The 25749-nt window shown below is 42.6% G+C and overlaps 1 protein-coding gene across 1 annotated transcript in view; it reads left to right on the top strand.

The window, feature by feature from the left end:
* The window catches only part of FIG4 (FIG4 phosphoinositide 5-phosphatase), an 88025-nt gene extending 62471 nt beyond the window's left edge, over window positions 1-25554 (top strand). Inside the window, exons 19-23 of the mRNA XM_048492888.1 lie at window positions 310-393; window positions 6253-6448; window positions 18673-18755; window positions 19538-19624; window positions 23404-25554. Of these exons, the coding sequence (XP_048348845.1) occupies window positions 310-393; window positions 6253-6448; window positions 18673-18755; window positions 19538-19624; window positions 23404-23581 (628 nt within the window). The 3' untranslated portion in view covers window positions 23582-25554. The remainder of the gene's footprint in view (window positions 1-309; window positions 394-6252; window positions 6449-18672; window positions 18756-19537; window positions 19625-23403) is intronic.
* The last annotated feature ends 195 nt before the right edge of the window (window positions 25555-25749 follow it).

The following is a 25749-nucleotide window of genomic DNA, read 5'->3' as shown; positions in this document are numbered from 1 at the left end:
AATATAATGGGGGCTTTTGATCAGAGCTGAGTCCAGTGTGGGCAATTCTGAACTTCATTGTAGGGAAAAAACACTTTGATAGGTACATTTGATATCATTTTAAATATATTATTTAAATCATCACTCTCTGAACTTATTTAAATCTTGAATCAAGTGCTGTAAAAATGTTTGTGACAATATTATTAACTTGTATGGTTTGACTTGTTTGTATTTGTGGGTGTAAATTGCCTCATACTTTTTGGTATGACAAAAAAGTATCTCTTGTAGTAATTTATTTATTGATTTTTCCCCTATTCCTTTTTTTTTTAGAGATTTTATGCCCAAGAATGTTGGCATTGATCCCAGCCCATTTACTGTACGTAAACCTGATGAAACCGGAAAGTCTGTTTTGGGGTAAGAGCCATGTTTAATTGTGAAGCACCTGTTGTATTAGGAAATCTGTAGTGCATCACGGTAAGAAAAAAAAAAACAAGCATGAACATGTACAGTTTTGAGTTCTCCAGAATTCTCCATCAGGCTAGATGTTGTTCCATTGTCTGTATTGTGTGTAAAGTGTCAAAGCAATCCTGAGTACAACACAATGCTGGATGGATGTGATTTCATGCTGCATTTTGGCTTGGAAATAAGGAAGGAGAATGGCAGGCTCCAATAAAAAAAAGAAAACCAATAGCACAGTTTTAGTAGGTAATATTTGTACAAGGTAATATTGTCCAATATAGCTTACATTGATTGACCAATTGATTAATCTAAAATTAATCTCCAGTTTTGCTGCAGAACCATCACATTTTCCTTTTTAACGGCCATCTGTGTTCTGCTTTTGATCAGTTTAATGGTGTATATATCCAAATCCTTCAAATAAGAGAGACGCCAGTTAATTTCAGTGTGTTTCTCACCCCGGAAACCTCCGAAGGGGAGGATGTCCTCCTTCAAAAAAGGCATTTCTTGTGCCCCTAACTCTTCTTCTCTCATTCTGTCATCCTGTCTTTAGTAAATTTTTGCTGCACTTCCGAGGCAGTTGTCCCTTAAAAATCTAATGTATAGTATGAGACACAGAGGGGGTTTTGGTAACTGCAGAACCGCATTATTTTGATATCATCATAAAACCGGCCTTGTAAATTTTTGTGATTCCACCTTCTGTCATTTGGAAGAGAAAACTTTATTCTCTTTAGGAGATATTTCTGCATCAAAATTTCAGTAATTTAGATCCGAATTACCTGCTGCCTTGGCAAATGCAATTCACAAATGTATTTTGTCACAGTGGAAATAAAAAGTCTCTTGTGTGTTGTTGTGTGCAACAACAACAACAAAAGTCACTGGACATGGTTAGGGAGATACTTGCAGGCAGAAACTAGCCATGTGAAGAAATGGTTGAACACTCCATCCTTCTGATTCTCCCCTGCAGACACGCCTTACATATGCATTTGCTTTACAAGGCAAACAAAGAGTTCAAAAAACCCTGTGTTTGCTTCAGTAACGTTCAGTTCTTCCCCATATAATGGAATATAAGATGTAGTGCTATGGGCAGTTAATTTAAGCCACTATGGACATTTAATTGGCCCCTGGGAAAACAGCAGTCATTCAATTCCTAGCTGGCAGCCAAGCAAAGGCGACAATGGATGGCTTTATTGCATGCATGAGTATTTGGCTCATCTTCTCTTGATAATGAGAGAAATAGTTTCTGCAAATGCCTTAAAACTATACTGGTCTTTCACAACCTACTCAACAATTGTGTTCACAAATTCCCTCAATTTGCACAATAACAAAAAATTGCTCCAGAGATTGATTTACTGAATGTAAATGCATCCAAGGTAAAGTGAGAATCCATCTGAAGCTGGTTGGTGTGAATTAGTTTTCATTTCAGGCAAGAACAGTTATTTTATAGCTTACTGAGGTTGGTAGCTTGTTGTAGCTTCAGTTGAAGTCACAGAGTTAAACAGTGTGCTGAGACATTTCCAATCTTGTATAGATTTATCGGTGTCTCTGGAATTCTTTGTAGCACTATTCGTAAAGTAATCTGCCTTTTGTATCTGACTAGTTACATGTTTTAACAAACAGGACCGCTTGTTCTCATTATGTACTAGGAACCAGTCCATTCTTTGAAAGAAAAGTATACCGTAGTTAAAAAAGTGAACAACTGCAATAGAGATGTTCTCCACTCCTTTAATAAGCTTTTAAAATCCATTTGCTTAGAATTCAAGAGGTTTTTTTATTTCTGAATATAGAATTACTGAAATATACTCTAGAGATCAATCAGGACATCAGCCCTGGAAATCCTATGGTACTATTTGTGCCTAATATTTTTGAGCAATAAGATGAATCAGTTGCATCCTCATGGTGCTCTTTTTGATCCATATTTTGAAAATAGGACAGTGTCAAAATGTTCTGATCTTGGTTTGTGGAACCATTGAACTACTTCACTAGTTGTCAATTTTATTTGCTGGCCTTGCTATATTGGGAAATGACTCAGTTCATCTAACAGTTTCTTGGTTTTTAAGTGGAACAGATGATGCCTCTGACACTTGAACTAGTGCATGGATGCTTATTCCATAATGCTTTTTATACCTCTTTTTGTTTAAGATGTGGCAGTTCAAAGAGTAAGACCCAAGTGGACCGAGAGAAAATGTAGTGTAGTTGCACAAACATAGGATTGAGACTTAGGGAACCAAAGCTGCATTATGTAGAATAAGGTGAGATCAAACTGTATGAAAAGTCTGGCAGGCAGAAAGATAGCTTTATAAATCAGTATTTAAGCATTAATGTGGAAGACAAAAAATAAATTCATATTTTTCTTCAGTGATGCATTATGTGAGAATACAGATGACCATTGGTGAAATAATTCTCCTAATCTGCTAACTGTGTTTAAGACAAGAATTAGCAGTAAGATTGTGTGTTCCAGATTCCTTTTCCTTGCACAAACTTTCTCATGCAACTTATGGAAAAATTGTAATTATTATCAAACCTAAACTTAATGTACTGCTTGAACAATATAAATGCATTGTTTATAACAGTATATAAATTGTATTCTTTAGTATATGTTTGAAATTTAAAAGTATAAGTATCTTAATTTTCTACAACCAAAAGTGTGAGTATCTTACACTAGAAAGAGAGAATAGCAAGTTACTCTATTCTTTTCTATCTTAGTTTATGTATCTTAGTTTTTTGCTATCGGGGTGTGTGTGTGTGTGTGTTGTAAATTAAAAATACAAACAAATTTTGTGGTAAACAAGAGGGCACATTTGCAATAGCACTACCAGCATATTTGGATATTGAACTACATTTTATGACATTGAAACCTTCAACAGTATTATCATACATACACTTTACAACACATTGATTATTGGCAATTTAATCACATTGAAAAAATGTCCTTGAAAATATGTATTATTTACAGGAGTTCAGGGGCAGTATGCACATCCCCAAACTTATCCAGGGCACATGATGGCAATGCTAGCACCCCTGACAACAGCCACTGGTTTCCAGAATTTCTCCCTGCCCTGGGAAGTTCTAAGAGGGCCAGGGAGTAGACCAAATACAGGCCCATTACACATGGAACGCTTCTCTCAGGACTCTTCTCTGTGCAGTAAGCTGCCTTGTCCTCATGTTTCTCTGTTAATACATGAGGAGGCAGTCCCTCCTTTCCCCAGAGTGTTTCTTGCAGAGCTTTCCAGGCCTGGTTCTCTTAACTCTGCCCATCAAGTGATTTTTAAAGGCACAGATCTCATTACACCCGGTAGTCAAGCTGCTGGCTTAGCACTTTGAGCTGTACTTAGGTAGATATTACTGTTCCAAAAGTAATTCTCCCCCCTCCCACACACACACACCCCTAAATGAAAGAGGCAAAGAGGACCACAGGCTGCTAAAGAAGTCCTAGAGCAGATATTCTTTCTCTGTCCCCTTCCCTCCCTCCCTCCCTCCCACACAAAACTTCCTGCTGCTGGTGCTGGAGGATAGAGGCTTGTTATTTTCAAGCTCTATATCTATATCTTGAAATATCAAGAGAATTAGAGGTTGGTGTTGTGTGAGTGAGCTTCTTTTCTGTTACTTGAAGCAGTCAGCAACATAAGGCAAGGGGGAAAGCTTGCAAAATGGTCCAAGGGAGAAGGAAGGCTAGCTGTGGGCAGAGGGAAGATATCCAGGGCAAAGCGGTGCTCCCTGCCAAGTCTCCCTGCTCTAGCAGCGAAGCAAATTAAAAGCCATGATAAAAGTGGTCTTGTTTGTTGTGGACAGAATGGAAAGCGAAGGTGGGGCTTCAGGAACCAAGTCCATACAGGAAATCTTGCTCTAACAGACATTCACCCGCATCATGCAGCAAGTACATTGAGTGTAGGCCACAGACTGGTTGAAGCAGTTGCAGAGCTACAAGGGGGTGGGGGGCGCCATGCGCACCCAGGCTCCTCCCCCTTTCCCCCGCCCCCTGCAGCATCCCCCGTGGTACTCCCCCACCCCCTTCCTCCACTTACCTTAGTTCCTTTCCTTTTTCAGAACTTTTTCAGGCTGCAAAAGGCCTGTTTGCAGTAAAAACGGCCTGAGGAACTACAGTTCCCAGGAGACCTTGGGGCTCACAAGGTCTCCTGGGAAGTTAGTTCCCATCAGGCTGTTTTTACTGTGAACAGGCCTTTTGCAGCCTGAAAAAGTTCTGGAAAAGGAAAGGAATTAAGGTAAGTGTGGGAAGGGGGAAGGAGGGCGGGGCACCCCAGGGGGGACATGGGGGCAGAAAATTAGAATGCGCACCAGGCGCAGTTTGGCCCAGCTACGCCTCTGGGTTGAAGCCATGGGCAAGCATGGCTCCAGGCCTGATGTGACCCCACCTAAAGGCAACAAGGAGGGCTCAGGGGAGGTTCAACTAGACAAGGCACTTTACCCAAGGGAGGGGAGAACCAGATCAGGCAGGGCTAGTCATAATGAAGGTCTCATCCAACTAGCAGCCATGCTTTCCCTTTACTTCCTTTGGGTGGTAATAACATCATGAGAAGTAGCAACAGTTGAAGGGGTTGGCATAGGCAATAGGCCCTACTTTAAAAAGGCCAGGGTGAACCTTCCCCAGCTTTCTTTGTGTCTAACAAGTTGGAGGGAAAAGTAGTGGAGAGGAAGAAAAGCATGTCTCTGAATTGTAGCTTTTCAAAGCCAAAAATAGGGAGGTCCGGGAGGCGTGTGCTAGTATTGATGAACCCCAGTGGAACCGCAGAGGCTCACAATGAAAGGGGGGGATATTCTTTATTTTGTTTTGTTTTGCTGCCAAGACACAGCCCACTTATGGCAACCCCATGAGGTTTTGTAGGTAAAAGGCACTCAGAGGTGGTTTGCCAGTGCCTGCCTCTGTGTCGTGACTCTGGCGTTCCTTTGTGGTCTTCTATCCAAATTCTGACAAGCTTCGTTTCTGAGATCTAATGAGATCAGGCTAGCCTGGGCTGTCAAGGTCAGGGCTACAGCAGTATACACAGAGGCATTAATCATCTTCTAATGCTGCAGATTGTTGTGTATAAAAATCTTCATGCTACAAATTTTAAATCAGTAAAATCTCATCAAAATTAGTGTTTTACTCATTTGGCCCTTCACATCTTTAGGTTTCCCTGCCCCTCCTTTTCGTATCTTTTATCGTAGTGAATGCTAGTTGCATTCTATCTTAGCAAGGACGTGCTAAATCTCTGCTGACCTAAATCTTACTAATGGTTAAAGTTGTGATAAGGGGCTAATTTGTTCATGATAGAAGAAACGGGAGATATGATATGCAGCAAGTTTTTGTTTTCAGTAAGTCAAAGTGAGTATTGTTCGTGGATAATGGTCTATCATTCATTCTCCATGTGTTAGACAGAGAATCATCTTACCCAAACGGTTACTTGAGATCCTTTAATTGGAAATGCCAGAACTGAATCTGGAATCTTTTCTAGAAAAAGTATATACTGTACCACGGAGCCACGGCCCCTCATCAAGAAAAAGGGTGCTTGACCAGGGACTTGAAACCTGGTCTCTCATGATCCCATGCCCCGTTCCACAACTCTTAATCATGGTCAAACGGTTGGCAGAACAGTCCTAAGAAGAGTTCTGCCCTTCTAAATTTACTGAAATTAGGATTAGAAGGATATAATTGTGGCAGTATTACATCTTGTATTAAATCTAAGAGGTAGTGAAATGGCTAGGAAAAGTCAAAGCATTAGGCCGAAGAGCTGCAGCACTGTCCTTTGAAGGCAAACTCTGTGAAATATAAGTATTTTTTCCTTCAGCTTGTTTGGCATAATGAGGACTTTTTTTTAGGAACAAAAGTAACAGAGAAGAAACAGTGCTGCAGCGTAAAACAGCTGCTAGTGCTCCTCCACCTCCTAGTGAGGAAGCTGTTTCGAGCAGCTCTGAAGATGATTCTGGGACCGATAAAGAAGATGAAGGTGCTGCATCACAACGATCAACACCAGTGAAGATGACAGATGCAGGAGATAATGCCAAAATAACAGAGGTGAGAAGTTGACATAATAGGCAAACAGCCATCACCAGCATATATCTTGTTAAATAGCTTACATGTTCTAGATCAGGGGTCTGCAACCTGCAGCTCTCCAGATGTTCATGGACTACAATTCCCATCAGCTCCTTCCAGCATGACCAATTGGCATTTAAGGCATACTGGAATATTCCTCTTGGACATGTTATGCACTTCAGGAGTTTCATTCCATCAGCATTAAGAGGTGAAATAACATACTTTCAGAAAGAATATAATGTTATTTTGAATCCATAAAAATTGGTATGGGATTTCAGAAGCAGATGTAAGTACTTAAAAGTAATGTTAAAAGAAATTGTAAGTTGATTTGATTTCCAGCTGAAAATCTTTTTTAAAGAAAATTATCTGTGTCATTGTTTTAAATGAAGGCTAAGTAGTTTGGTTAGTGGTGGGAAATGGTTTGATGCAGCATTTTTAAATATGATCGCTAATGTTGTTAAATTATGTCCTTGTGCAGTCTTCAGTATCTTTTATTAATTTATCAGTCTTGGGATGTTTATGAAGATACAGTAAATACAATAACTTTGAAACAGCTTAGCAATTTCATAATAATAGAATCTGGACTTAAGGGAATTAACATAGAAGAGAAGGCATGATGAGGAACAGATTGTAGTACCATTGCTCTTGCTGCAGGTGATACAGGAGAGGATTTGCTCTTGGCAGATTGCCTGTATAGTTGTAGTATATTTCCTTTGAAGAAATTTACTGTTGAGTGGGACACCTTGGTAATCCTTGGGTATGTAGGGCTGACCTAAACTATTCATTTGCCCACACAACAGGATCTCTTGCTGTGCTGCAGAGATTGCTGAGATGGTGTTCTGAAGTTGTGAGCTAAGTATGATCAGAGCTTAGGGCCACAGTCCTTTGCAACATTTTGAGAGATTCAGTGATGCATTCCTCATGTTATTCAGTGTTTCATCGGTGGACTAAGGCTGGTGCTGAACACAGCCACTGGAATTGTTTATACTGTTGTACCTATCCTGGAAGATTGCTTATTGTGTCTGGAGCAGGGGCAAGCCTGAAGGATAGGGTGAGAAGAATGACATAAACGTGGTAAACTAGGAGAAAATCAAAACACAACTTAATGGAGTGCTGATTCTTCAGATTTTGGTGCCGCATAATGGGTACATATGACATCTAACAGCAAGCCACGCCACCCCCCAACCTGCCTGTTGGTGGTAACCAAGGAAACAGTGGGTGCAACTGACTGTCAGTGAACCCCCCCCCCCCCCACGTCTGCCTCAACCAAGGAAAGAGAGCTAGTCATAGGATGACAAGCCATGGAAGCTTCTGTTCTCTTGGATGGTTTCAGCCATCTTGTGGGTCCTCTTTATCCTTCCGATTTTGGTAGGCAGGAAAAGATATTTGGTCACTTCCTGTTGGTCTGTTGCCGCCAATTTTCTCCAGTATCTTTTCCTGCCTCGTTGGTAGTGCAGCAACTTCGACAAGCTCCTTGCTAGTTTTTTCTTGTGTGTTTTCTCATCATGGTACAGTGAGGTTTTTTTGGTTTAAGACCCTGGTGTGTTGTGGCGCATTGTGCCCGTGTTTCCCACCCCACTAATTCATGGGCTTGTGTCTCTCTCCCTTGCACCCTACTGGGTCAACCGGAGACCTTCCCCTCAGTAGTTTTGGCGGCAGAGGAATTTTTTTTCCTCACAAGCGTAATGGCGACGGCGCCCTTTTCCCCTGAGAGGGAAACTTTCCCAGCAGAATCCGGGGCTCTCAGAAAACAATCTTCAGGGTGTCGACACGACACTCCTCCTCTCCTCCCCCAGCAAGCAGCCGATGGGCATTGAACTCCAACAGGGATTGTAGCCGCCTCAGAGCCTAACGACCAGCACGGAAGGCAGCCGCGTCCTTCAGGCTACTGCGGAGGGAGACGCGCCAGTTCAGCCGACCCGCCCGTGGGTCGCCGAGAACTCGCAGCCGGGAGTCGCGGACAAGAGAACGAGGCCCGACGGAGGGATGAGCAGGCCGCAACCACTCCCGGCGCAATGGCGTCTTTTCCCGCCCAAACGGCGCAACGCGCAACGATGGAAAGCGACGCATCATCCAGGCAAGAGGTTGCCATTGTGGCAGGGGCAAGCAGAGAGGGAGACGTTCCAAATGACTGGAGTCTTTTCTCCCCTCATCAACTCGTAAAACTAATGCGCTCCTCCATAAGGGAGGAGGTAACTCAGCAGCTTCGTCCCGAGCCAGGCAGGGGAGGGAGCAGAAACCGTTCCAGGTCCCCCAGATCCCACAGAGACAATCGTCATGGGATTTGTGCTCTGCTTGATTCTGACCTGAGTGAGGTCAGTGAAGGGGATCTCCAGTCTGATTCAGACCACTTTTCAGATCCCGAAACGCAGCCCCCTGAAGTAGCTGAAAAGTCCCACCGCATGTTCAAAATTAAACAGCTTACCACATTGTTATCAAAAACCATAGCAGCTTTGGAACTGCATGATTCAGCAGAAGCTGAGGACCCCAATCCCACAAAACCAGCTAAGCCTATCAAAGGCTGCCCAAAAGGGCTTAGAACCATCTTCACAGCTGAGGAAGATAAAGTAAAAATTTTTCCCTCTGCCTGAGTGGTTTGAAAGAAAATTCAAGAGGGAGTGGGTTAATCCAGCTGACAAGAGGGGTTTTCCCTCTGTTTTTAAAAAGTTGTATCTTGCCCCTGACCATTTGCACAATCTAATCAAAACCCCCTTAGTCGACGGCCCGGTGTCCGCCCTGCACTCGGGGGGCTTAGTCTCCAGAGATGGGGAGGGTAACCTAAGGGACCCCATGGACAGGAGGGCAGACAGCAGCATGCGCAAAGTCCATGAAGCAGCGGCCGTGGCCGCCAGGATTTTAGCCCCCACAGCCACGGTTTCTAGAGTCACCATTGTCTGGCTACAACGTTTGCTGGCTATCATTCCACCGGGTGATAGGGGTGTCAGGGAAGGAGTAGAAAGAATAATGATGGCAGTGTCTTTCTTGGCAGACGCCTCGCTAGATGCTTGCCTGACCACATCACGTATTATGGCTTCGGCATCTGTAGCCCGCCGCATACTGTGGCTTAAGCCATGGCAGGCAGACAACCTCTCCAAAACTGTAGTTTCCAGCTATGACTTTCAGGGGGGGATTCTGTTTGGCTCTGAGCTAGATAAGATCCTGGTGGAGACTAAGGATCACAAAAAGACCATGCCACGCTCAGTCAGAGCGGACAAGCCCAGGTTTCCTGCCTGACCTTCCTTTCGGTCCTTTCGTTCGTCCTTCCAACCAGAGAGGGACTCCAGGAGACCAGGTTGGCAAGGACAGAGCTCCTTTCGAAAGCGTCAGGAGCACAAGGGCCAGGGCAAGTCAGGGAAGCCCTTTAGAGCCGAATTCAACAATAACAACAAGGCCTGACTGCCTGGACGCTCCGGTCGGCGGACGCCTCCAGTTTTTTCATCACCGCTGGATCCCACCGTTTGCGGACCGCTGGGTCCGGGAGATAGTTTCTTCAGGCTACTCCTTAGAATTCCTTTCCTGGCCCAGAGATCATTTCATTCCCTCCCCAATAGGTACCAATCCAGAAAAAATAAGCAGGCTCCTTGAGGCCATCGAACACCTGAATTTGATCAAAGCCATCGAGCCAGTGCCGGCGGAGCAGAGAGGGATGGGAGTGTACTCCCACTTTTTTACTGTCCCCAAAAAGAACGGGGACACCAGGGCTATCCTCAACCTCTGCCATCTAAACCGTCATCTTCGGAAATTCAGATTCCGGATGGAATCTCTGAGGTCCACTGTGGCGGCAATTCAACAGGGCGACTTCATCACGTCGCTGGACCTGAAGGAAGCCTACTTTCACATCCCTATCCATCCGTCCCATCACAGGTTTCTGAGATTCGCTCTGGGGGACCAGCACTTCCAGTATGTGGCGCTCCCCTTCGGATTAGCCACGGCCCCCAGAGTTTTCACCAAAGTGTTGGTGGCACCAATTGCTTTGCTTCGCAGCAAGGGGGTGCATATCCACCCCTACCTCGACGACCTGCTTATCAGGTCGAGGTCCCAACTCCAGGCATCGAAGGATGTCCTGCTAGTGCGAGAGACCCTTGCGGACCATGGTTTCCTGGTCAACCTGGACAAGAGCTCGATCCTCCCCTCCCAAAGGATGGAGCACCTAGGAGCTCTAATAGACACCATGTCTTGCACACTGTTTGTCCCTCCAGCAAAGGTCCTCAAGATCCGGGAGGCTTGCCGCAAAGTGCTGAAGGAGAGCGCCACGTCCTTGATGAAGCTGGCAAGCCTACTGGGTCTCCTGTTATCTACCATAGTCCTGATTCAATGGGGCAGGGCGCATGCACGCCCTTTGCAAACCTTCCTGCGCCCCTTCGCCAGGCAGATCATTGGCAGAAAGAACCGGTCCCTGTCCCTCCCCCTGACGGTCCGTCTTTCCCTCCGATGGTGGACGCATGCAGCCAACCTGGGAGGGGGGAAAGTTTTTGCTCCACAGAACCTGATCCATATCTTCTCAGACGCAAGCCTTCTGGGCTGGGGAGCGAAGTTCGAACACCATCTGGCACAGGGATCATGGTCGGCAGCTCAGGCTCGCCTTCCCATCAACGTCCTGGAAGTTCGGGCTGTCTTTCTTGCCCTAAAAGCCTTCCGCCCGCTGATCCTGCGCAGACACGTCGTGATACACACAGACAATATGTCAACGAAGTGCTATCTGAACCATCAGGGGAGATCCAAGTCCTCCCAATTGCACAAGGAAGCGTTCCACATCCTCATCTGGGCCGAGGCAAATCTAGCATCCCTGCGCGCAGAACACGTAAAAGGGCTTCTGAACATCGAAGCAGACTGGCTAAGTCGAAAAAAGGTCTCCAACGCAGAGTGGAAGTTGAATCCGGAGATCTTCAGATTGATAACGAACAGATTCGGGGTTCCAGTGATCGATCTATTTGCATCACCCCTCAACGCTCAGATCAGTCGTTTTTGTGCCCGGTTCTACAATCCACAGGCCTGGAAGACAGACGCTCTGAATGTTTCCTGGCCAGACGGCCTGCTTTATGCCTTTTCCCCTCTGCCTCTTCTACACCGCTTTCTTCGGAGGGTCCAAGCGGAGGGCAGGTTAGTCATTCTAGTAGCCCCAGACTGGCCCAGGAGATCCTGGTATTCGGTGCTACAGCAGCTGTCCATCGCTCCTCCCTTTCGTCTGCCCATTGTTCCGGACCTGCTGTCGCAGGGTCCTCTGTTCCACCAGGATCCCGAATGGCTCAAGCTGACCGCTTGGCTCTTGAGCGGCAACGCCTAAGACATAGGGGTTTTTCTGAAGCGGTCGTCGACACCATGATAGCAGCACGGCGTAGGTCCACTATTGCCATCTACAGTGCTTCCTGGAAGGCTTTCGCTAGATGGTGCCGGAGGAAGGATGTAGATCCGGAATCTCCCTCCCTTCCCTTCATCCTCGCTTTTTTGCAAGAAGGTTTTGTCTCAGGGTTACGCAGTTCTACGCTTCGTCATCAACTGGCGGCTATAGCCACCGTTCTGCCCCCAGTGGAGGGTTTCCCGGTCACTAGGCATCCCGACATACAAAAATTTTTGAAGGGAGTTCAGCAGTCCCAGCCCCCTGTAGCACACCGTTTCCCTTCCTGGCGGCTACATGTCGTCCTGGATGCTCTTACAACTTCCCCGTTTGAGCCAGTTCAGTCGATACACCTACGCTGGCTTCGTATGAAGCTCCTGTTTTTGGTGGCCATCACCTCGGCCAGACGGATATCTGAAATCAGGGCTATCTCTGTTAATCCTAACTTGTGTCTTTTTTTCCCTGATAGGGTGGTCCTGAAGCCCGACCCGTCATTTCGACCCAAAGTAGCTTCAGGGTTCCATCTAGCGCAGGACATAATCCTGCCAAATTTCTGCCCAAAACCTACCCATCCGCGGGAAAGGCTTTGGCACTGTCTGGATGTGAGGCGGTCTCTCAAGGCGTTTATCATACGCACAGAACAACTGAGAAGATCAGAATCACTGTTTGTGAATGTAGTTCCACCCAGGGTAGGTGAACCGATGTCCACCGCCTCCATCAGTTCTAACATCAAAGCGTGTATCATTGAGGCCCACAAAGCGAAACAGATTCCAATCCCCACTGGGATTACGGCTCATTCTACTAGGAGTGCGGCTGCCAACGCGGCCCTTGTTAAGCACGTTCCCCTAGAGCAGATTTGTAGGGCGGCCACTTGGGCCTCTCCCTCTTCCTTTGTGAGGCACTACAGGCTATCCTCTCTGGATGCTGTCCAGGCGTCCTTCGGGAGAAGGGTCCTGGAACATGTTGTAGAAACTCACTGAACCCGCCCTTTTTGGGGCACTGCTGGGGGAGTACCCACAAGATGGCTGAAACCATCCAAGAGAACGACCCATTGGATACTCACCGTGAAGGGGTCTTCTCTTGGGTGGTGGAAGCCATCTTGGCCCTCCCTATTCGTTCTTTTCTCACAACGTGTCCAGTCATAGTACTGAGAAGTTTGTCCACTGGCCCATGTGTTCTTGGGCAATTGTTTATATGTTAATGTTTGGTCCCTTCTATGTTGGCTTTTTGGACCTTTTGTTGGTTTCATGTGGTTGGTCTGTTACTTGTTTGTGTGAATCACTCGGCCGGTCAGATACTGGAGAAAATTGGTGGCAACAGACCAACAGGAAGTGACCAAATATCTTTTCCTGCCTACCAAAATCGGAAGGATAAAGAAGACCCACAAGATGGCTTCCACCACCCAAGAGAAGACCCCTTCACGGTGAGTATCCAATGGGTCGTTCCATTCCCTCTTGGGGGCATGGTCAATGTCCCAGCCCTATAGATGACTTGCATAGTCCTCACGCCCAGAGTCTCTCAAGGGAACCACCTTTCTGGGGTTGCACAGTAAGCTTACCCTTGCACACCCTTATTTATTATTTGTTTGTTTCACACAATTTGTATGCCAGCCTCCTTTCTGTACTACATCCCCAGCCAGTGCCTAAACACCACAGGAGCCAGTCAGCTTAGCTTGCCTGACTCACTGTCAAATCAAACCAATGGAAACTGTAGTATGCTCATCACTAAATCTAGGATCACTGATGCCCACCCTCCCCTTCCCCCTTCCAAGCACACACCATAAAGAGATGTGTAATTCCCAGCCTGTGGGGGCCACACTGTGAAAAATGCCAGATTACCTTATGCTCCACTGCCATGAGCTGAACAAAGACCTAGAGGGCCCTAGTACTCCTACTGCCATGGTTGAAAATTTGGCAAGTTTTGCCTCATACTGGCAATGGCATGCAGAAATAAGGATGCCACAGAGATCACATAAGAACTCATTGGTTAGAGCAAGGGTCTGCAACCTGTGGCTCTCCAGATGTTCATGGACTACAAATCCCATGCTGGCAGGGGCTGATGGGAATTATAGTCCATGAACATCTGGAGAGCCACAGGTTGCAGACCCCTGGGTTAGAGGATGCCTTTTGATCAGGCCTGTTAGATGCATTGCAGCACCATCCCTCAAGTTCACATCAAGTCCCAGAAAATGCGTGTGAATCTTTAGAACTATTGGCCTTGCTAAAGGAAGAGGTGGAGATAGCTATCGAGTTTATGCTCACAGTTTTGGAACATAGCTGTTTCTTGTAAAGTGCACAAGACGCTGATTCATAAATCTCTTGAGTGGTGAACCAGCAGCCTACAGCTTTGGGATTACAAGACAAAATGGAACGATTCAAATTAGAATGTGTTAATTCAGTGTTGAAGATAATACCGATTTTGTACTCCCTGTGTCATGGTCAAGTGCACAGAGTTCATCCAAAAAAGGAGCTGGAGAAAATAGGAACCTGGTTCCAGAGAGTGTATTCTCTTTACCTGAAGATGAGACAAGTGTCAGAGGCATCATCTGATTATGCCTGTAGGTCAGCCCTTGGGTGCAGATAGCCCTGCCAAGAGTCACCCCATATAATAAGGTAGCAAAGAAAGCCAAATTCTCATATCATCTTTCCTCTCCTTACTAATCCTCAATTGATAGTGGCTGCGGGGACTCCAGCTGTAGACCCTGCAGACATATGGAGAAAGCCTTGCCAAGTCATCTGCTAGCAGGAATTAAAAAACAAACAAACTGAGGATTGTCTTCATTTTACTTTCAGTCACCTTTCAGTGCTTAATAACCGCACCAGTAACAACTACAGAGTTACTTAATAAGTGGAATTCAATACAAGTATATTAGTATCTGTGTAGTCCAATATAAAATTACTTCAGAGGGAGTCAATTGAAATCAGCACAGTGTTGAATATAATGACTATTCTTGTGAAAATATTATTTTAATTTTCTAGAAGTTTGATTAAAATGTACATAGTAATGTATTTTGTTTACACATGAGGAAGGAAGCCAGGTTTTCTTCCAGATCAAAATTCTAGAAATAGGCGTCCTCCTTCCTTCAACACTGCTCAGATTTTAGTTTCAGGGTGTTTCTGAATCAGTTGTCTTTGCAGAATATCTCCTGACTGCAGCTGATGAAACCTACATTGCATCTCAGGTAGGTGTTTAAAAAGAGGAATGGAGATTGTTAGTACAGGTGTAGTACAGGGGCCTATTCACATGGTGGTGTTCCTTGGTGTCATCACATACAGCTACACAGGCACATGAAGAGAGGTTAATCTAAACTGGTTAGACATGAGAGGAGCCAGCAGTCATCTTCTGGATCACAGCTCCTTTGAAAAGTGCAGTTGTAATACCACTGTTAAATCCCACATATACTTTTCTCTCTTCAGTCATATGACGAAGGGAAGGGAAACTGCGCCCGGGGCGTGAACTGACCATGTGCCCCCTCCCGTCCCCCCCTGAAACACCCCTAACCCCCCAACATGCCTCCCCCGACAAATGATTGCATAGAGTCATGGAGAAATGTGGCCATGTGAATCAGCCCTGCCAGGCCGAATGAAGCATATGCTTTTGACACTGAGGAGTGACTGATCTTCTTAAAATGAACTTTAACTTGACAACACCTCACAGAGAGAAGACTCTTGTTTGTCTTTGTCATTTTTAGAAAACCCCAGCAATTATTGTATGTAAGGAAAAAACCTGCATGTTTTGGATGCTCGTTGCTTTTTTTATACCATCATTGTCACTTCATGGCAAAACAAAATTGTTGCCACTCAACAAATGTTCGGGGAGAAAATGCTGAACTGTGTGCTCTATATATTTCTGGAGACGATTTGTTGGTGAAGATCTTTTTAGAGAACTTGCAAGTTACAGTGACCTGGTTGCTTCTTAAAGATGACTTTTTAAGTGGGGCAATAAACACTAGATGCAATTCCACCTAAAATGTAGTGCAATATGATCGAAAAGTAGTGACCCCTCTCAAACACAACAATTCCACAATAGTTACATATCTTCTCAACGAATGACACATTCAGAATAACTCTTTAAAATATTTTAAGTCTTTAATATGTCCTTCAAGTCCTTTAAATATGAACATAGGAAACCACTTGGCTTTCTGTTGTTCGTTTCTGAGAACACTTTTCCTGCTTCAGTATGTGTTGTGTCTGTGATGATAAACAATATTAAAGCAGCACAATTTAAAGAGCTACTTTAAGTATGCCTAAGTATGTGTGTTCACCAAACAGAGCTTCTTCAACCACTAACCCCCAGGAATGACCAATCCCTTTGTTCTTTCACAGTAGCCTGAATTTTTTTCCAGGAACAGAGCTATGTTGTGATATGGAGAGATGCCATTCAAAACTGTAAATCTGAAAATCAAAGTGAGATCTCATAGCTTTGAATCATGCAAAACACTTGAACTGTACCTTTATGTTCAGTGTTCCTTGTTAATTATGTAAAACAGCTGGCAACAATATAATTCATCCCTCTCTATAGCAACCAGGCTCTCAAATTAAGAATTGTCATTGTCCACTGATTATTTTTTTCTGCATGTGGTACCAAGTTATATTTTCATCACTGTGTCTTCAGTGCAGTTCTGTGTGGAACTGTGCAGGCACAGGCTGGTTGTGGAGAACTGATTAGATTTCGAGAAGCTTCAGAGCACTGTGAGCCCTCTCCTGACTCGCATTCGAAGCTGTGAGCAGGATGGTTTCTGTTCAAACAGCCATCCTTCATCAGTTCTCTCTTTGCTTCTGTGGACAGAGAACAGCCTTTAGCTGAGGATTCTTGTCCTTTGTTGAAATGGCATTGTTAAAAAAAAAATGAGGAATATCTGTTTTTGTCTTGGTGAGAACTCATGTGTCCGATACCTGTTCCTTTTTGCCGCCTTTTTACTCCAAATTCTTTCACTTTGGTGGATACTCCCACAGGCAGTTTTTCAAAGGGAGCTCATGTGCCTTCAGTCACTTCAGTCCCTATGATTCCTTTTGGGCTGACTTCGGATTCAGCTGACAAGCTACTTTGGAGACACCAGTTAAAAAGGCCAAAAAAAAAAAAGGTTAAAATACCTCTCAGTCACTACTGAAGGCACTTGTATAGGTAGTCCACTGATTTCTTTGCCCTTCCCAGGCCATTTGTTTGCACACACTGAAAAGCGTTCAGAAGGGTATTCTAGCACCTAGGCTTTCTAGAGCACATTTTGGAGGGATATGAATAGCTGTAGATATGGGTGGGTCACAGATTTTTCCCTAATGCAGTGGGATCTTTGGATCCAGGAAACAGATCTTTGACTCTTATCTTTTCCTTTTGAATGTCCTGACAGTCACATGGCATTCTGAACATCATTTTGTCCAGCATGTCTGTTGCTCTTTTCTCTCTTGACTTGGGTGATGCTTTAGCTTTTTCTTACCTGCAAGCACCTGATCTGTTCTTGACTGCATGGCACTGAATTACTTTGATCTATTGCCTAGTTAGTTCACCTTGTCCACCCTTCACACATTGTAAATGGGAAAAAAATGACTCACTGGGAGTTTATCGGAAAACAAAGAAGGCACTGTAAGATAATAGAAATTGTTCCAGTAACTTAAAAAAAAAACCTGTCAGGATGAAATTAAAGTATAAAGACTTGCAACATTGACTCATTTGCTGTCATATTCTAATGTAACATTTGTACTTATGCATTTCCTAAATGAGCAATTTCTTTTGAAGCATAATATATTTACGAACCTCAAAAGAAAAGTCATCTATTTGATTTTTGAATACAATATCCATCAATAACAAAATCAGGATGCTTGAGCAAAATAATATTTTGAAGCCTTTATTTAACCCTGAACAAGTGCACAATGTTATGAGTCTGGATTTTTTCAGTATTTTGTAGTAATCCCAGTATTTTCTCAGCATTTTGTAGTAATTTCAGTATTTTTGCACTACAGCAGTGGCGTAGGAGGTTAAGAGCTCATGTATCTAATCGGGAGGAACCGGGTTTGATTCCCAGCTCTGCCGCCTGAGCTGTGGAGGCTTATCTGGGGAATTCAGATTAGCCTGTACACTCCCACACACGCCAGCTGGGTGACCTTGGGCTAGTCACAGCTCTTCTGAGCTCTCTCAGCCCCACCCACCTCACAGGGTGTTTGTTGTGAGGGGGGAAGGGCAAGGAGATTGTAAGCCCCTTTGAGTCTCCTGTAGGAGAGAAAGGGGGGATATAAATCCAAACTCTTCTTCTTCTTCTTCTTCTACTTTCCAGGTTCGTTTGTGGGGTTTTTTAGTGTTTTTTTCAGTTTTCGGCCTGCAGGGAGTGCAGTTGTTAAGCTAACAGCACCAAAATTTCAGGGTATCTTTAGGAGACTCTCCTGATGATACCACCCAGGTTTCATGAAGTTTGGTTCAGGGGGTCCAAAGTTCGGGACCCTCAAAGGTGTAGCCCCCATCTCCTATTAGCTCCCATTGGAAACATAACTTTTTGGTAAGTCCATAACTTTGGACCCCCTGAACCAAAACTCACCTAACTTGGGTGGTATCATCAGGAGGGTCTCCTGAAAAATCTCTGAAATTTTGGTGCTGCTAGCCTAAAACTGTGCCCCCTGCAGGCCAAAAACTGAAAAAACTCAAAAAAATACAAAGAACACAAATGAACCTGAAATTTTTGTGCCCCCCTCAACTAGGGGGCGCCCAGGGACATAGGGTACCCCATGTCCCCAGGGTAAATACGCCACTGATTGTTTGTAATAAACACAGTTGTTAATTAGCCATCTTGTTTGACTGTTACGTTCTTTTGAAAGTCACTTGGAAGTCTTGAGGAGTGAGGTAGAAATAAAAGGTTATAATGAAATATTTTGTTTTCATGCAGAATGTAGTGCAATCTATAAAAGATGCATATGGAATCAATCTTTCAGAATCTCCCTCAGAAGATGATCTCAGCATATACACGAGGTACTGTGTTTCTGATTTACCTTGCTGATATGAATAGAGAATAAGTATTTTAAAAAGCAAATAAAAGTCAGCAAACTCTAGGCAAAGTTGCTTATGTTTAAATTATGGTTATTTCAAATGGAGAACTAACAATGCTATTTAAATTCCTCCGATTAACATTAATGAACTGAGAATCTCGGGAAGCAGAGTGATAAATTCTTGTTAGCACTTAGCAGGACAATACAGATGATTAATTCACCAAATATCTGTACACTGTGGTCTATTTGTATTCACCCTGAGCCCTAACATGCCCTGAATTTTTGGTGGTAATGCCCATTGGCTTAGATTGGCTTAAAGGGTGTTCAGAATTCGTGGAGACCTAAATGTTCAGAGGCCGTGTGCCACTGAATGCTAGTTCCTGGCACACAACACTAAGCAAGGACTATTGACTTCATGCTTTGCTCGTGGTAACCCTGTGTGCAGGATGCTAGGCTAGATGTGCCTTAGATCTGACCCAGCAGAACTCTCATGTCTGAGGCACATAGTAAGAGAAACACTGGAGGGCCTCCATGAGTTCTGCACTGAAGTAGCTGTTAGTTCAAACTCATGCATTAGTCACCCAAAATATTAGTTTCAGGGAAAGTGTTGTGTATGTTCCAGCTGACCTTTAAGGAACTTGATGTCCCTTTCTTAAAACTTCATGACTCTTACAAAACCTGCAAGAAACATGTCATTTTCATTATTTCACTGATATTATTTCACAGAGTTCTTTTCTCATGAAGACTTTTGGCTTCTATTCACAGGTTTGTTCAGTTGGGGCAGAGTCGACACAAACAAGACAAGGCTCATCAACAACTTTGTTCTAAACACTTAGATGGGGTTATACATTTGTAAGTACTGTTCCTTCTTTTGTTATTTCTGGCCATTGTCTCTTTCACTCTCAGTCCCAGTGTTCTTGTCTTTCCTTTTAATATTGATTCATAATAGTGTTTGTATATTTTAATTAGATTCATAATTTTAAGCACCAATTTCAGATATTTTGGAACAGTTGCTAAAACCAGTAGTGATATATTAAAAATACTATTGTATTAACAAATATACAACATAAATTCTAGTTCTCCACAGGAGAACACAAAAGTCATTAGCCATTGTTTTGCACAAACTTCAGTTTCTGTTATGAGTAGGAAATGTGGTTTTATAATTTCATTTTACAAAAATTATACCCTGTCTTTCTGCCCTCATTAGGGTCACAAAGTGGCTAACAAATTAAAACCATACACAATAAAATTGCACCATAAACACAATTAAAACCAACAAAAACCATATCATTAAAATTATTAAATCAAGAACTAAAATGCATATACAAAATGCATACACAAAAAAACCACCACAACCCCCCCCCCCAACAATTAAAAGAGTGTGTTGGAAAGAGGGGCAACTGTGGGACCACCAAATTAAACCAACAAAAAGTATTCATCTGTGGAAGATGGCAACAGAAGACTACAGATTAATTTTTCTGGGGAGAGAGTTCCAGAGTTCTGGTGCCAGAATTGAGAATGCCTCTCCCAGGTTACCACTTGCCTAATCTCAGAACCATTGTTGGTTCCGAGATCATACTGGAAGAGTGGTTAGCCCTTCTAAGAAAAGAACTCCTCCCGCTGATACTGTTGATTTTCCAATGGAAGTAACAGAGATTAGCAATTGACCCTGCAGCATCTCCCTCTGAATTGTGGACTGCCAGGGACTCCTAAAGTATACCATTTGGAGGTACCATAGTAGGATAATTCTATTGTTTACATAACTTTTCAGAGTACACTGTGTGTATTATCTCCTTATAATCCTTATAACAGCCCTATAACATCGACCATTAAGTAGATATTGCCATGTACAAACAATGACAACTGAGAATTGAAACTGGGCATTTCCAGCTTTAGGGGAGTGCATTCAGCAAAGCTGAAACAAAAACCCCCAAAATACCTTAGTGGTATTTTTTTTGGGGGGGGGGGGGGGGTTCTCCCGAAAAAATGGCAGCAATGTAAGGGAGCCCAAAAGCAGCCCACATAGACTTGGAGGATGCAGGCAGCAAACACTGGGTTCAACCCAGTAGGGACTTTAGAGGCTGTGGTTTCCTACTGTTTCCAAGACCCATGTGGACTTCGGAGACTTGGAATCAGCTTTAATAGACCAGAAAAATTTCAAAACATCACCCCAAAAGTTGGGAAAGACCTCCTCCCCATACCAGTTTGGGAATTTGGCTTTTTAATTTGTTTTATTTTCCAGGTCTTTGAACCCCAAGCCTGAAAAATACCAAAAAAAAAAAGAGTACAGTCCTATCCAGCTTATCCTGTTTAGTTCTAATTGGAGCATGACACAAACAATACAATCCTGGAGCAGAGAGAGCTGTCTGTGACCAGAGATAGCTGAGCTGCCTCCTGAGCAGTTAAGTGACACAAAAAAAGGCAGTTGTGGGGAAAAGGGGCCAGGGTGCAGGATCGCCAGCATGAGAGGGCAGGACTTGGCCCTGATTGACAGTCCAGCCTACAGCTCGCAGGGCGGCAGAGGATTAGTAGGCAGGCCTTGGTGAAGTACCAGGGGCTGGAGTCGGTTCAGAGGGGAGCAAAGAGGGTCAATAGTTACCCTACTGCCCTAAGGGATGGCCAGGTTGGCAAAGACAAACCCTCTAGAGTCTAGACAAATCCAGTGGATGTTGCCAGTGGAGACGTGGGGGGCAATTTGGAATTTTAATTGTACTATCATTGTTGTAAGTTACTTTGAGCCTGAAAGGGGGCCTAGAAGTCCAATCAATCAATCAATCCATCCATCCATCCATCCATCCATCCATCCATCCATCCATCCATCCATCCATCCATCCATCCATCAATAAATGGTGCCCCTTCTCTCAGATACTGTAGTCCCACCTCCCTGGCCCTGCCCCCTGCTTTCCAGGTGCCTGGATCTCACAGATTGCCTGAGAGCTGGCCTGGCCCACCCTGGTCCACAGACAACCCTCACTGTTTCTCTAAAGTCCATGGTTTCCATATTCAAATTCCTGTGGTGCAGGCCAGCAAATTTTTTGGGGGGGGGACCCCCTCCCACATTTATGTACTGATAGTTTTCAGTTACCATGTGGTGTTGCTGTGGCAGAATCAGTATTGCTAATGAGAGAACAACTGTCTAGATTAGAAAATCAAGAAATACCCAATATGAAAATTTTCCACACTATCAGGTTCATTTGGATATACAGTTATCCCTTCCACATCGTGGGGGATAGAACGTGCTTCCCCCTGCAGTGTGGAAAACCATGTAAAATTTCCCCAACTTCCATCTCATAGATATGGAAATTTAGAACGTTAAAAAATAAACAAAAAGAGAGAGAGACTAAATTGAAGGAAAATCTCTGAACTGAAGGTATTGGAGAGTGATAGCTGTTTTACAGCTATATAATAAAACTGACCTGACCATTTCTCAAGCTGGCGAACTGCCAAACCAAGACTAGAAAGGAAAGGCTGCCTTGAGAAGTCATTGAATAAGAAAGCAGGGCTACAGCAGGTCCAGAGTCAGACAACTGTTCACTATGGGCAACTGTTGCACAGTGTTATCTAGTAGATATTAGTGAGAATGGCTTCAATGAAATAAAGGCTCAGCTGCCTCTTCAGAGATTATAGAAATCGCCAGTAATGTGAAGGCTATGTCTGCTAATATACAGAATCTTCAGTCTGAAATAGATTCTATTAAAAATTATATCAGAAATATCCCAAGTTGGGAAATATCCCAACAATTATTAAAGGAGTTCAAAGGAATAAATATGGCTGCAAGAATTGAAAAAATCTGCAAAGTGAATTGTAAAAATCCAAAATCTCGTGGACTGAGCAGAGATATTGTCATCTTCTATGTAAAGGATTTTGCTCATCGTCTTAGAGGTCCATCGAAAATCATCATTCAAGATGGAGGATGAAGAGGTCATAATAATGAGAGAAATACCAATGAGAGTCTTTCAAAAGAGAAAGGACTATCCTTTTTTGGCTGATGCTCTAAACAGATATGATGTAATAAGGATGTGTGTGTGTGTGTGTGTGAAATGTAAGAGAAAATCGATACAATCGATTAAATAGATTAAAATGTTAGATATGAAGAGCAATAGAGGAACATTAGCTGTCAGTTTCAATTATATAATTTAGTGGAGGAGATGACATAGGAGGGAAGGAAAAATATTGTATAAAAGCCTTCAATTTTGAAAACTAAGTTAGGGAGATAAGGCTATAATGAGGTTATATTATAGCTATGTTTGTACTTTTTAAAAAATTGAACCGGATTTAAATTATTTTTGTAAGATTTTAAAGCTTTTAATGAAAATTTTAATGAAAATTTTAATGAAAATTTGCTATATAAGAACATTTCTACAGCGGAATTTGGGTGGGAAGTCAAATTAGTTATTTGTCGTTTTTACCTACATTGTCTCTAAGTAGTATAGAGTGACTGGTTCACTAATGTCTACCTTCCGATGTTTGTTTTGCTGTAGTTGTTATAAAATTAATTTAAAAATATTCAAAATTGAGGCTGCATTAATGATGTATGTTGGAAGGAATTACCAAATAGGTTTTCTGTTTCACTTCTCCTTGTATGTTACTTGTCTTGACTTTAATTTAATGCTTTTTTAAACTTTTCACAGAACACACATCTCAGCTTTTTCCCAAGACAACATATATGAAGTCCAGCCTCCTAAAGTTGACAGGAAATCTGTTGAAATCTTTCAGTCTCATATCCAGGCTGGAAAGGGCATCATGCAACCCCTCGGAAAAGAAGATGTCCTCATGTACCGAGAATACATTAGGAACAGATATATGTGAAAAACGTCTGTATTCAACTGTACCAAAAATCCTCTTGAAAGAGGTCACCATGTGTTAGCCAGTTTTTTGCTATGTTTGATGGCACTATCTAAAAACCTGCAATGCTAAGTGGGAAATTTCTTCTGTTGAGAATTGTGGAAGAGGGAAAAAAACCTTCGGAAGAAAAAAAGTAGATATTGACCAGTTTTGTCAATTGTTTCTGCTGTTTAAGTAGGTATGTTGCTTTTCTCAAGATACTGAAGTAAGGAGTAATGTTTCTTGTGCAGTATAGCCAGTGGGATCTGCTGGGAATGAGAAGTAGTTTAGAAATACATGTTTTGTTCTCCTTGAGCTTATCAAAATATTTATTGTGTACCCACAAATAATATGTAGTTCAATCAGTGTGTCATAAAGGAAGTGCAGGATATTAAATGTATCTATCGAATATGGTTGTAGGTCACTATTGGAAGTAAAAATTTTATATTGTGATTTTTTTTAAAGGCAGACAATTATCTAATTTTTCTGAGAATTTCAAAACATAGTTGGGTTTTGATCTGAGCTGCTGTTCTGTTGGCAGAATCCCAAAAGCCTTTACAGAAACATTACTGTGTATTGTAAATTAATTTCTAGAACTTTTCTGTTAGAATTGAATGTCATTAAATTTTTATTTGATAAAATGAATATATAGTTAGCTAATGGGCAACAAAGAGAATATACCACACACATTTTTATATATATATATATTTGGCTTATATATATTTGGCTTATATATATTTGGCTTTTACATATATATATATACCACACACATTTTTATATATATATATATATTTGGCTTGTAATTCTGGAATGGTAATTCCTTCTTACCTAGAATTGCATGTTGCACAAAAAACAGTACAGTTATGGGACCCAGTGATAGTGGAATCCAGCATTGCTTTTTGAAGAAGAATTCACCTTTATTCCATTAACTACCTTGTTCACTGACATACAGTGGATGTGTTGCTTCTGACAAACATATTTTGTTTTGACATTCAGGTGTCAAAGCTCTTAGTCAAATTGGTCTAATTTCCTTCTGTGAAAACTGCCTTTCGAGGAAATTCTACTAAATATAGGAGTTTATTGTCACGAGAATGAGTTTGTCCTTAAAAAGCAATCACTGAAGAAATCTTGGTACATAGATGAGTCAGGGACAAAACAAAGTATGTTGGGAGCAGGAGAGCCAATCCTACTTCCCTTATCTGCACTGCTGGAAGTGCCCTCCTGTCTAATATCAAATGGCATCCAAGCCAGTAGACCCATGCTCAGTGACAAGTAACCAGCCAGTCAGGTCTATCGTTTTGTGCTTAGTGGTAGGTGGCTTTCTAATCTAGGCTTACAGCAGTTGCCCAGAAGCAAACATCTGGCACTGCAAGTTCTAGCCATATGCAGTAGTTACTTTACACACATTCCAGATACCACTGCATTTATGTCTCTTTAGACCACCATAAAGTCTAAATTCCTTATTCTAAAGATTGCAAATCTTAGCCCATTCCATTATGAAGGGGTTTTTTAAGTGTGTGTTTAACATAACTTAATGTGTAAAAAGCTACTGTTATTGATCAGACATTCTGTCTTTGTAGAGAACAAGAAAGAATAGAGTGCTTATAGGTTGCACACTTGTTCCAGTGGATGCCTATCTAAAGTCACAGTTTCTTGGTACTACCGCATCTAGTTGCAGTAGACTTAAGACTCAAATTCCATTTGTATGGGAGTGATTATCAATTAATGGATGGGAAAAGAAACACTTGACAGTACTGTAATACACTAATGACCCATTTTTGTTGTAAATGTCGTCTGAAACTTTAAAAAGTGAATTACGTCATGTTATATGTGGTCTCTTTCTGGTAGCCAACCTTAATGCCTTGTTTCTGTACATGAAATATATGTAAATATAGATAATTTAATAGATTTGCAAGTCCAGGGGGAAAAAATAAACTGATGGAAAATTATTGTGAAAAGAGCTGAAGTTTTTTGTTTGTTTTTAATAAATATGCTTTGGAAAGCATGGTATTTTTTAAAATTTAATTCTGTATTGAGCAATTCCCTGTGATGTATTAGTAGTATGCCATCTTTTGTTATGTTTTAATTAGGCTATAATATTTTATACTCACTGGGTATCAGTGTTTTACATTAGGGATGCTGCAAATTTCACT

This window comes from Sphaerodactylus townsendi, linkage group LG01 (genome assembly GCF_021028975.2).
Source record: "Sphaerodactylus townsendi isolate TG3544 linkage group LG01, MPM_Stown_v2.3, whole genome shotgun sequence".
Taxonomy (NCBI): domain Eukaryota; kingdom Metazoa; phylum Chordata; class Lepidosauria; order Squamata; family Sphaerodactylidae; genus Sphaerodactylus; species Sphaerodactylus townsendi.
Note: the sequence above shows the minus strand (reverse complement) of the source record. Positions and strands in the feature narration are given on the sequence as shown.